Here is a 12,804-nt window from a genome sequence, read left to right on the forward strand (position 1 = left end):
TCAGGGGCTTCATCGGTAATCAAAACTGAGACCATGTAATCTGATCATGTCAGTAGCCCAAGTTATGTGTTTTCTGTCATATTTGCCTTGGCAAAATTTGCAAAAGGCTTGATTGGCAGAACTCCCACTGTGTGCTCATTTTGTTTATTTCTTTATAAAATTTGACTTAGGGAAAGCATGTTTTGTGTGTGTGTGTGTGTGTGTGTGTGTTGTTGTTGTTGGGGGGTTTTTTTGTTGGTTTTTTAGAGAGACAGAGAGAGGGATAGTTAGGGACAGACAGGCAGGAATGGAGAGAGATGAGAAGCATCAATCATCAGTTTTTCGTTACAACACCTTAGTTGTTCACTGATTGCTTTCACATATGTGCCTTGACCATGGGCCTTCAGACTGGGTAACCCCTTGCTCAAGCCAGTGACCTTGGGTCCAAGCTGGTGAGCTTTTGCTCAAACCAGATGAGCCCAAGCTCAAACTGGCAACCTCGGGGTCTCAAACCTGGGTCCTCCGCATCCCAGTCCGATGCTCTATCCACTGTGCCACCGCCTGGTCAGGCGGGAAAGCATATGTTTTAAAGTCACAGGGCAAATATCTGGATTCTATTTTCAACAAGTTGCTTATAAAGAGAAAGGAGCATTACTTCTGAGTTCCTGTCCCTGCAACTGGAATTAACTAGTCATTCATCTTTAGTCGCCTCTGTTTCCTCATGTGAAAACTAAGAATAGTATCGGCCACACTTACTTGTAGGGCTTGGTGAAAATCAGATATTTAAAAGGTAAAATCTCTTTCTGTTTTGTTCTACTCATAGGATCAACTAGGGGGAAATGACTTATAGATTGTTTTGGTTTTTGAATAGTAGGAAAATGTGGTTTGATTCAGTTTGAGCCTATTGATAGCCACAGATTCTCTCTGGGAAAATGGAAGGATGACCTATGCCTGATATTCCTGCTTCTTCCTTAGAGCCTATTTCTTTATTTAAACTGAAAATTTTAATTTAGCTATTTTCTATCATTTCTAGCAAAAAAGAAAAAGTAAAATAATCTAGGAACCAAAGATGGATAAGAGAAAAAGAAATTACAAGTGGTTCACATGAAATTCCATGTGATTTGTTAGTTTTCATCAATGACTTCTAGATAAGTGGTTCTGTGGTCTGGGGATTAATGAGTATTCTTTATTATTATTGATTATTCTTATAATCAATAAGAATTCTCTCATCATTCGATTCAGTGTTCTCTCAAACATTCTATTAAAAAGTAGCAATATTCCTTTAAGGAATACCACGAGACTGTTGCTCAGGCTTTCGATTCTGTATTCTCCATAGGTATTACTTGAAAAACAACATGGAGACAGAAACCCTTTGTTCAGATGAGGACGCACAGGAGTTGCTGAGAGAGAGTCAGATTTCCCTGCTGCAGCTCAGCACTGTGGAAGTTGCCACACAACTCTCGATGCGAAACTTTGAACTCTTCCGCAACATTGAACCTACTGAATATATAGATGATTTATTTAAATTGAAATCAAAAACCAGCTGTGCCAACCTGAAGAAATTTGAAGAAGTCATTAACCAGGAAACGTTTTGGGTAGCATCTGAAATTCTGAGAGAGACGAACCAGCTGAAGAGGATGAAGATCATTAAGCATTTCATCAAGATAGCACTACACTGTAGGGAGTGCAAGAATTTTAACTCAATGTTTGCAATCATCAGGTAAGAGCAGATCTGTCTTAAGATTCAATTCAGGCTGCAGGTTAAAAACATGTATCAATCCAGGAACACCATATAATTTGTGCAAGGGTAGTAGTTTTTTAAATTTTCTTTTTTAAGGGTAGTAGTTTTAATTGAATCTTACTGAACAATTTTTTTCCTCTGAATCCTGACCTTTATCTTCAATTTAAAATCTCTAATATGACTTGGAGTCCAGAAAATCTATAGTCACTGCCGTCCCCCCTTTTATTCTTTTTTCTTTTTTTTAACTCTGTAACTTTGGGGAACTTATTTGAACTGCTCTGAACATCAGTTTATTTCTCTATAAAATAACAATTCGCCAGAAAGTTATGGAGCAGGTTGCATGATATACAGTAAGTCCCCCTTATCCACGGGGAATATGTCTGAAGACCCCCGAGTGGATGCCTGAAAGCTTGGGTAGCACCACGCCCTACACATACGATGTGTTTTCCTCCACGTACGTACTGATGATAAAGTTTAGTCTATAAATTAGGCACAATAACAGCAATAACTAATAATAAAATAGAACAGTTATGACGATATATGGTAATGAAAGCTATGTGAACAGCTTTGAGGCCGTTATTAAGTATAGAGAGGGTTACCTAACACAAGCACTGCAGTACTGCAGCCATTGATCTGACAGCCCAGTCGGCTACTAAGTGACTAACTGGTGGGGAGTGCATGCAGCATGGCACACCAGACAGAGCATACTAAGGGGCTAACTGGTGGGGAGTGCATGCAGCATGGCACACCGGACAGAGCATACTAAGGGGCTAACTGGTGGGGAGTGCATGCAGCATGGCACACCGGACAGAGCATACTAAGGGGCTAACTGGTGGGGAGTGCATGCAGCATGGCACACCAGACAGAGCATACTAAGGGGCTAACTGGTGGGGAGTGCATGCAGCATGGCACACCGGACAGAGCATACTAAGGGGCTAACTGGTGGGGAGTGCATGCAGCATGGCACACCGGACAGAGCATACTAAGGGGCTAACTGGTGGGGAGTGCATGCAGCATGGCACACCGGACAGAGCAGGAAGACATGAGATTTTACTGTGTTGCTCAGCACAGATGCAATTTCAACTTATAAATTGTTTATTTCTGGGATTTCCCATTGAATATTTTTGGACTGGAGATAATTGCAGGTAACTAAAACTGCAGAAAGCAAAATTATGGAGTGAGGGGGGCTACTGTAATATCTGTGGCGTTCCATCAGCCAGCACAAGGAAAATGCCCAGTAAATGTTGATGTTTCCCCTCTTTTGAGTGCTTAGATTGAGGCTGGAGGAAAATAACAAAAGTGAAACAATTAGCAATATTGATATTGATGGTGATTGTTCAATTAGTCATTTTCTCTTTCTAGGAGTATGATTGTATCCTCCTTACTATGAGGGCGTTTGTTCTATTTTATTACTATAAGATATTTGGCCAGTCTGCTATGTGCCAAGCACTGCTCTATATCGAGACAAAGCAAAGAAACAAAAGTTCTATCCTTGTGATACTTTCATTCTAGTGGTTTTGCTCAGAGGAAGCAAATCAGATGGTGTGGAGGACAGAAGAATAAACCTAAAACCCCTTGATACTGACCCTGCTTCCATCTTCCATTTTTATTACCTAGAATTATTAACAGTTCCTTAGGAATCTTTCTGTAAATTGTCCCGTGTAAATCGCACCCAAAGGTGCTATATGTTAATAGATTGACAATGTGCTGTTTTACTTCTTTCATTTCATAAAGATGAGTCATTTCATTTTATACCACGTTTTCTTTTTTTTCTCTCAGTGGCCTAAACCTAGCACCAGTAGCAAGATTGCGAACCACCTGGGAAAAACTTCCCAATAAATATGAAAAGCTGTTTCAAGATCTCCAAGACCTATTTGATCCTTCCAGAAACATGGCAAAATACCGCAATGTCCTCAATAGTCAAAACCTACAGCCTCCCATAATTCCTCTATTCCCAGTTATTAAGAAGGATCTCACGTTCCTTCATGAAGGTAAATACAAAGTTGAGGATTCCTCCCTTCACTGTGGAAATATAGACTAAATGCCAGGGGTTAAGAAGGACAAATTGCTAGTTATAAAATAGTCATGGGGAACTCTGGCCGGGTTGCTTAGTTCATTTGAATGTCATCTGGATATGCCAAGGTTGTAGGTTCAACCCACAGTCAGGGCACATACAAGAATCATCCAATGGCTTGATCAAGCAGTGGCACGGTGGATAGAGTGTCAGACTGGGACACGGAGGAGCCAGGTTTGAAACCCAAGGTTGCCGGCTTGAGCGCGGGCTCATCTGGCTTGAGCACGGGTTCATTGGCTTGAGTGTGGGATTCTAGACATGACCCCATGGTTACTGGCTTGAGTCCAAGGTCGCTGGCTTGAGCAGGGAGCCACTTGCTCTGCTGGAGCCCCCCAGTCAAGGCACATATGAGAAAGCAATCAATGAACAACTGAGGTGCTGCAATGAAGAATTGATGCTTCTCCTCTCTCTTCCTTTCTCTCTCTCTCTCTCTCTCTTGCTTAAAAAAAAAAAAAGAACCAATGAATGAATAAATAGTGGAGTAACAAATAGATATTTCTTCTTTCTTTCTCCCTCCCTTTCTCTCTAAAACCAATTTTTAAAACTAAACCTCTAAATTAAAAAAAAAAAGTCATGGGAATATAAAGTTGTATGTAGAGAATGTATTCAATATTATAATAACTATGTATGGTGCTAAGTGGGCACTGGAATTATCAAATAGATCACATCATAAATTTATAATTGTCGGCATGACCTGTGGTGGCGCAGTGGATAAAGTGTCGACCTGGAATGCTGAGGTCACTGGTTTGAAACTCTGTGCTTGCCTGGTCAAGGCACATATGGGAGTTGATGCATCCTGCTCCTCCCCCCTTCTCTCTGTCTTTCTCTATCTCTCTCTCTCTCCTCTCTAAAATGAATAATAAAATAAAATAAAAATTTATAATTGTCTAACCACTATGCTGTACATCTGAAACTAACATAAAATAGCATTAAATGTTAACTATAGTTGAAAAATAAAATTTAAAAATACAGTTCCAGAGAAGAATAAGTCCATGTGATTCCATGTGATTCTTTTTTTGCCAATTATAGGAAATGACTCAAAAGTTGACGGGCTGGTCAATTTTGAGAAGCTAAGGATGATTGCAAAAGAAATTCGTCATGTTGGCCGAATGGCTTCGGTTAACATGGACCCTGCCCTCATGTTCAGGACTCGGTGAGTGTGTCATCTTCACTGGCACGTGTGGGATTAAAGAGGGTTGAGTTTAGAGCTTCCTAACAAATGAGGGAAGTTTGAATATTTACATTTATAGCTTGGCAGAAAATTCTATTAGGTCATGTAGAGAATCTCATTGAGCTCTAATTTGAGAGCTCAATGTCTTATTCCATATGGAGAGTACTTTTGATTGCCAGTATAAACAGTTTGTCCTTCAAACATTTTTCATTTAACTTGAGATAGTTATTCGTTCCTTATTTTTCAGAGCAATCATTTGTAGAGCTAAAACTCATAATTGGTAGTATGAACTAAAATATGTAAATAACCCAAACAATATTGTTTCAATACACACACAATGGATTTAATTGTCAGCATAGCCAAAAAATGATGAGTCCAATGAAGGGGAGAAGAGGAGTCAGTCTCCTTTTGAAAAAAAAAAAATGTAAACGCATTTGTCTTTTGAGCCCCGTAAATATTTCTGGTACAGTTGTATGTGTGAGGTGAATATGCAGTTTAATGTTTGTGGGCTTCTTATACTGCTTATTCGGAAGTCTAGTCCTTTCTTTCTGAGCTTGTGATCTTTCTGTCTCTCTCTCTACACCCATGCTTCAATCTCCATGGCTCTCACTTACAGGAAGAAGAAGTGGAGGAGTTTGGGGTAAGTGGTGGAGACCTTGCACACCCCCACCCGGTTCTTACCCTGCTCATTGCATTGTTTCCTTACCTGCTGTATCTTCTGATGCTTTGCATTTTTGCATTTTTTTTCTTAACCCTCTCGCTCTAGCAGAATTTCAGGTGGCAAACTTGACTTCAAGTTGAACCTGTTGGGGCTTTTGCTTTTGAGGTCATGGTCCATAAGAGCTGTGAAATGATCAGTGATTGCTCCGGGGAATTGTAGGTCGGACATACTTCAGAGTTTTCAGAGAGATCTCATTTTAATACAATTTCTGTGTTTCAAAATGGGAAAAGCCTAACGTCGGGTGAGGGGAGGGAGGATGTGAGAAGGCAAAATTGTGCAATTTAAATACCATTGCACGAATATTCGAGAAGTAAATATACGTAGTGTAAATGCTGCCCCTAGGTGTTAAAGCTAAATTTTTTACAGCTCAACTAATACTATTTTCATTCTATAAACCAATTCTTTTAAAAAATAATTCTTAACAATTCATGCGCTGGTTTCTATACATATATGTTTACATTTGCATGGTGACCATTTCATTAACAGTTTGACCACATTACTTTAGAAACGCACTACATTTAACCCAAGGAATAAGAAAGCAACTGTAAAATTTTAATTGATTTTTTAAAACATTTGTAAATCATAATCTCAGGGGAAGTAAATTTAATGTAAATCCTAATTATAACTGTATTTTTGCATGAGCTTCTATAAGTAATTATTATCTATGAGTGGACTGACTTGGGTGCTCTGTGGATATGAAAAGTAGATTTTACTTGCTGGAACAGAGCAGACACCAAACATATATATGTATGTATGCAGGATTCTTTTTTGAAGAAAAATTGAAGCCATATTATTCTGTATTCCTTTGTAACAGTTTACTTACCAGTATGAAGCATGTGACCTTTTGAACATAGAATATTTTCTAAGTCTTGGCAGATTTCAAAGCGGTCCAGTAACCCCATGCTAGAGTGAGCTGCATATCTCCCTTTTCGTCTTCCAGGTCCCTCAGCCAGGGTAGTACAAACGCAACAGTGCTAGACGTTGCTCAGACAGGTGGTCATAAAAAGCGGGTACGTCGTAGTTCCTTTCTCAATGCCAAAAAGCTTTATGAAGATGCCCAAATGGCTCGAAAAGTGAAGCAGTACCTGTCCAATTTGGAGCTAGAAATGGATGAAGAAAGTCTCCAGACATTATCCCTGCAATGCGAGCCAGCAACCAACACGTGTGAGTGTTTCCTGAAAGCGGCTGTGGAGTCTGACTGGTGGGATGCTGGCTTGTTTCCTGGGCCGCGGCGCGGGTGGTGACGCAGTGGGGCTAACCCGGAGGGGAAGGGAGGGTCCTGAGCCACCCTGAAGGCCGCTGGTGAATGCCATGCTGCGCTGTCCTTGGCTGAGCCTCATGTCCAGCTGGGTCGGTGTGGGGAGGAGGACACCATAGACTTATTTAGGGTGAGCATTCTTTCTGTTTCATTCTAATACAGTCAGTGTGCAGGCAGGGGAAACATGGGTGATGTGTCTTCCATATGCATCCCTTGTTTTCTCAGATACTTCCAAAGTGATGGGCTACCTGAGAGGGGTGAGGGGCCTGCTAGGTCAGAACAGGGCGGAACTAGGTATGCCGGCTGCCTTTTATCCCCCGAGCCCAGACAGCACCTAGCAGTAAGCTCAGCTACCACGGAAAGCGATAACTCTGCTTACAGTGAATCACAGCTCAGCCTAACGTGAGGTGTCCCAGCCTTTAACAGTCTGGCCAGGCTAGAAATGGGGCGGTTTCCTTTTTATTTGTATCTATATCTGTAAGGCAGAGGCATGTTCCATGTAAGACACGCTGGGTCTTTACAGGCAGGTTTGGAGATGCCATCTAATGTATAGACATATTATGTAGGTGACTTGAGGAAATTGAAGTTATTAGATTTTCCTAGGACAGTAGAGAAGCTCTGTGTGTCATGATCCAGAGCTCGTCCTCCGAGGTCAGATTGGGCTGATTTCACATCCTGTCTGTTCCTCAGCCTAGCAAGGTGCTTTAGGCAAGTTACCTGTGCTCCCTAATCCTTAGTTTCTTTATATGTAAATTGCAGGAAGTATACATACATCATTGAGTCATTAATATAGAATACATATAGCATTTAATCACCCTATTAAATTGGTTTACTTTCTATCTGCTATGGAATTACACACTCAGTATTATACTCGAGCAGTATTGGCTAACGTAATTCTGCTCCATAGAAGAGAAAATTCGATAGTACAAAGATGACAATTAATACCATTTATTAAGTAAAAACAGTAAACTCACATATATCAAGGAATTTCAGACACCATTTTAGGAAAATAATTCTTAACAATTTTCCTGGGGTAGTTTTTATGATCTACTTGAGTTTTGTTTTGTTTTGTTTTTTGTACGCACAATTCATATTCTTCTATTTTTTATTTTTGACGTGGTCTAACAGTACAATCATCTTTTGAGATAGCTAGTTTCATAAGGTAAATATATGTGTCCTGTCATGCCTTTAATGATTTCTGTTACTAGGGTCCCCTCCCCCCATTTCTGTCCTTTATGTAGGCAGCAGGAAAAAAGAAAGACACACATTTTAGTCTGCTACCTGCCCAAAATGCTTATGCGGTTCTAAAGTTATCTTGTATGTAGCTATTAACATCTTCAATTTCTTGTTCTATTTTCAAACCAAACAATTATCAGTGCCTAAGAATCCTGGTGACAAAAAGCCTGTCAAAACCGAGACCTCCCCAGTGGCTCCGCGGGCAGGGTCACAACAGAAAGCACAGCCCCAGCCGCAGCCCCCGCAGCCGCCGCCATCACATAAAGTCAACCAAGGGCTACAGGTTCCGGCGGTGTCTCTGTACCCTTCACGAAAGAAGGTGCCCGTGAAGGACCTCCCACCCTTTGGTAGGCGATTAAATTGATGGCCTCTTTTGGTGCAATCCTGTCATGTTTCTAAAATTAGGAAGAAAAATGCTTGTCTTGGATAACTTTGTCTAATATTCTTGAGTCTCCCCCTGATGATTACTTCTTCATAAAGCGTTAATATCTAGTAAGTTCTACTTGACTTTTGTCAGTGGAAGGGACTGATTTTATAGAGTATTTCACTTAATCGTGCTCCTGTACCATGGGGGATGGGCTCATGGAATGGGGAAATTATGCTTTTACTAATTTAATTTTTAATGCATACAGAAGTTGCAGTGTTCATATACATCATTTAACCCTTTGAGTAGTGAGTTTTTTTCATGCTCGCTGACCCCTGGGAGTGAGTTGGGTTTTTTTCAAAAAATGAAATTAGTTCGTTACAGTTTTATTAACTTAAAATCATGTTTGTTTGATAACCAACTTATGGAAACAAGAAGAACATACATTTGCCTTTTTTTAATGTTGCCTTACACATTTTTAAAATAAATCGATCGTACTCTGGATGGTCAGGAGGCACGAGGATGTACATGAATGTTCATATTACTCAAAGGGTTAAACTAGTTTTGTTTGGTCGTATGATCCATAAACTAGTGGAATTTAGGCAGAATATTTTTAAGCGAAATGATTTGTCCAGAAGTGAATTCTTATTTGTTGAATCCCTGATTCTGTAACTTCGGGGAGGAAATATAGTTTATTCCTGAATGTTAAGGAGCCAAATTGCGCGTCATTATTTTTTCTATTAAGCGTCATAGGTCTACGAGGTTAGTCCCTTTATGTAAGTGATACAACAGTATTACTTTTGACTGGTACCAAAGTTTATTTAACAGAAGTTCAGTGTGAAAATGTACACAACTTGATTTTTCTACTGCAGTAAAACAGGTGCTGTGGAGAGGGGACATGTGGAAGCAGTCGATTTCCCTGGTGAACACAGCCATCCTCTCTGCTCATCCAAGGTTCCCGACGTGGTGACACTACTGCCACGTCTCACCACCATTCTGCTGGTGTTCTGTTGCCCACTAGTTGCCACCTCCACACGTTTATCTGTTGCCAAGATTCATACAGAGATCTAATCCCCATAATAGTTCTTGGACGTGTCTGTTGCAATTTAATTTCAACGGTACCTTCTTGTCCATAAATTTTTTTAACTCAGGAGGGCGAGCTTTGCTCATGCTGTCTACTTAGCTCAAAAATACCTCTGAAGAGCCAAAATTATTTTTCATAAAATGTATTGTTTCCTTTTTCTATGCGCGCGCACACACGTACATGCACAGGAAACGATAAAAAGAAATTTTTGAAAACTGGTAGCAAAGAGTTTACTTAGCTAAATTAGGGTCTTAGTAACTAAGATAGTTACTGCCCGATTACAACTTGTCCTTATGAGTTGGGCAAGAGTCTTATCGTATATCCTTTGGCTCGGTCCTCCTGATCAGTAAGTGTCCCATTTGTTGAGTTTGGGAAAGACTGAGAAAAGAATACCTTTACTTGTTATTTCCCCTTTCAAATAAATATTTGTATTGCTGCCCCTATCACAAACAAACTAAATTTCATGTTTCTTTATCCACTACCTTCATGAGGGTCAAACAGGAAGAGAGAGAAATGAGAGGCATCAATTCCTCGTTGTGGCACCTTTGTTGTTCATTGATTGCTTTCTCATATGTGCCTTGACTGGGGGGCTGCAGCAGAGCGAGTGACCCTGCACTTAAGGCAGCAACCTTGGGCTTCAAGCCAGTGACCCCTTGCTCAGGCCAGTGACCTTGGGGTTTCTAACCTGGGTTCTCTGCATCCCAGTCCTACGCTCTATCCACTGCGCAACCACCTGGTCAGGCAAAAGACAACTTTCTAAATCTGTGTATACTGCTGACCTTGGAAATTTTTTCAAAATCAAAACTATTCACTTATATGGCTTTAGTGCAGCTGATATTTTCATGAATCCTGTGTATATTATTAGTATCTGTACCTATTAAAATATTGCTATAAACATCATTTTTTAAAGATGGTATTAAAACATCAAACACAGCCTGACCAGGCGATGGCGCAGTGGATGGAGTGTCAGACTGGGATGTGGAGGACCCAGGTTCGAGACCCCGAGGTCGCCAGCTTGAGCGTGGGCTCATCTGGTTTGGGCAAAGCTCACCAGCTTGGTCCCAAGGTTACTGGCTCGAGCAGGGGGTTACTCGGTCTGCTGAGGGCTCGCGGTCAAGGCACATATGAGAAAGCAATCAATGAACAACTAAGGTGTCTCAATGAAAGTCTGATGATTGATGCTTCTCATCTCTCTTTGTTCCTGTCTGTCTGTCCCTATCTATCCCTCTCTCTGACTCACTCTCTCTCTGTCTTTGTAAAAAAATTAAATTAAATTAAAAAATTAAAAAAAAATCAAACACATGAGGTGAAATGAAGGATTAAATCTTTGTTACATTTTATGGCCTCTTTTTTAATGATTTCTATTTAGAACATTGTAACTTAGTGTTTTACTGAGATAGTTTCAGGTTATAATGCCTTCCTAGATATGTTTTTTGTTGTTCAAAAAAGGGTAATTGAGAGTACCTCATAATATTTACTTTGTAAAATATTTTAATATGACTCCCTTTCTAAAAAAATTTTTTTAATCACCTTTGATTATCATATATAATCCTTTATCCCTGCCCTCATCCACTTTGGTCCTACACTTGACACTGGTCCACTGCATTCTGGAAACCTTCCGTGGTTTTGGACACATGGCACTTTCATAGGTCTCCTTCTTCCTTCTCTTTCATCTCCTTATTTGAACAAATATTAACTGCATGGAATTCCCCAGGGCTCTTTAATTGCTTTTCTGGCTGATTCCTTTTAACTCATGGCTCTTGACTTTTCTCCCAAAATTCCACTTCCCCAGAGCTAACATATCCAATAACATTAAAATACCTGTTTCTAACTCACACCTGACTTTTAAGTAATAAATCTTCTTTTTCTTTTTTTTTTTTATTTTAAGTGAGGGGAGGGGCGACAGAGAGACAGACTCCCACATGCTCCCTGACTGGGATCCACCCAGCAACCAACATCCATGGCCGATGCTCAAATCAATCGAACCACTGACTCCAAGAGGGAAGGAGAGAGGGAAGAGGGGGAGGGAGGGAAAGAGAAGCAGATGGTTGCTTCTCATGTGTGCCCTGAAGGTGGTTTGAATCCGGGACGTCTGCACTCTGGGCTGACATTCTATACAGTAAGCCACAGGCTAGGGCAATAAGTCTTATTTTTCTTTATTGTTGTCTACATATTGTTGAATAAAGATAGTGACCACATTAAGATTTAGAACCTACTGCAAAATATTGAAAGTAGTCCATTTTCAGACTCTGGTAGATACCAGTCAGAAAACAGACTAGGGGTACCTTCTGCCTTCTATAAGCTTATTGCCTATACTGTGAAGAATACAAAATTGAAATTGTAAATAGTTTAAATTTAAATGTAATATTGAATCTTAAGACAAAAAAGGTTTTTTCGTTATTAATGTCAATTTTTTTTTTCAGTCTTAAATACATATTGAAGTTATTTTCTTTCTCCCATAGGCATAAACTCTCCACAAGCTTTAAAGAAAATTCTTTCTTTGTCTGAAGAAGGAAGTCTGGAGCGTCACAAGAAACAAGCAGATGATACAATATCAAATGCATCCTCCCAGCTTTCTTCTCCTCCCACTTCTCCACAGAGCTCTCCAAGGAAAGGTAGATTAACTTCTGTTTCCCTTTAAATAGCGATATCTACATTTCAGTTATAAATTTCAGAGTTGTACATTATACCATTTTTTTAATATTATAGTCATATAAAATGATCTAATATATAACAACGAGTGGATTTTTTTTCTTCTCAGTTTATACATTTGGAAGAATTTTGGTATTTTTAATCTTATGGTAAGCAGTGTTAAACTTATAGTAAGGCCTTTGAAAAATACATTTAAATTTTTTATTGTCAGTGTGGAAATAATTGTTTTTATACTAAAAGTTGTTTTAACTAAATATGATTATATAACATTAATTCAGAGAAGAGAACTTTAAATACATAAGAAAAACTAATACCTTCCTGATTTATTTTTTCATCGTATTAACATGGGTCTTGATTACCTTCCTTGTTGCTACCTCCTTTTATTTTAAAAAGGTTAAATTTTGGGGACTCAAACTCTCCTCCGTACGTTAAGCTTTCTTATATTAGAATAACAGATCTGGCACATAGCCGTCCAAGTTACTTCCTCTCCTATCCTTTAATAAATGGATATAAACTAGTAATAA

General features: G+C 39.6%; 1 protein-coding gene across 8 annotated transcripts in view; it reads left to right on the forward strand.

The window, feature by feature from the left end:
- RAPGEF2 (Rap guanine nucleotide exchange factor 2) overlaps positions 1-12,804 on the forward strand; it is a 255,836-nt gene that overhangs the window by 233,182 nt on the left and 9,850 nt on the right. For 7 of the 8 annotated variants that reach the window (XM_066279961.1, XM_066279974.1, XM_066279981.1 and 4 more), the window contains 7 exons: positions 1,316-1,699; positions 3,500-3,711; positions 4,824-4,947; positions 5,582-5,605; positions 6,627-6,850; positions 8,321-8,527; positions 12,091-12,243. In XM_066279961.1, the coding sequence (XP_066136058.1) occupies positions 1,316-1,699; positions 3,500-3,711; positions 4,824-4,947; positions 5,582-5,605; positions 6,627-6,850; positions 8,321-8,527; positions 12,091-12,243 (1,328 nt within the window). The remainder of the gene's footprint in view (positions 1-1,315; positions 1,700-3,499; positions 3,712-4,823; positions 4,948-5,581; positions 5,606-6,626; positions 6,851-8,320; positions 8,528-12,090; positions 12,244-12,804) is intronic. The other variant, XM_066279966.1, reaches the window with a different exon arrangement.

Source organism: Saccopteryx bilineata, chromosome 1 (genome assembly GCF_036850765.1).
Source record: "Saccopteryx bilineata isolate mSacBil1 chromosome 1, mSacBil1_pri_phased_curated, whole genome shotgun sequence".
Classification (NCBI taxonomy): Eukaryota; Metazoa; Chordata; class Mammalia; order Chiroptera; family Emballonuridae; genus Saccopteryx; species Saccopteryx bilineata.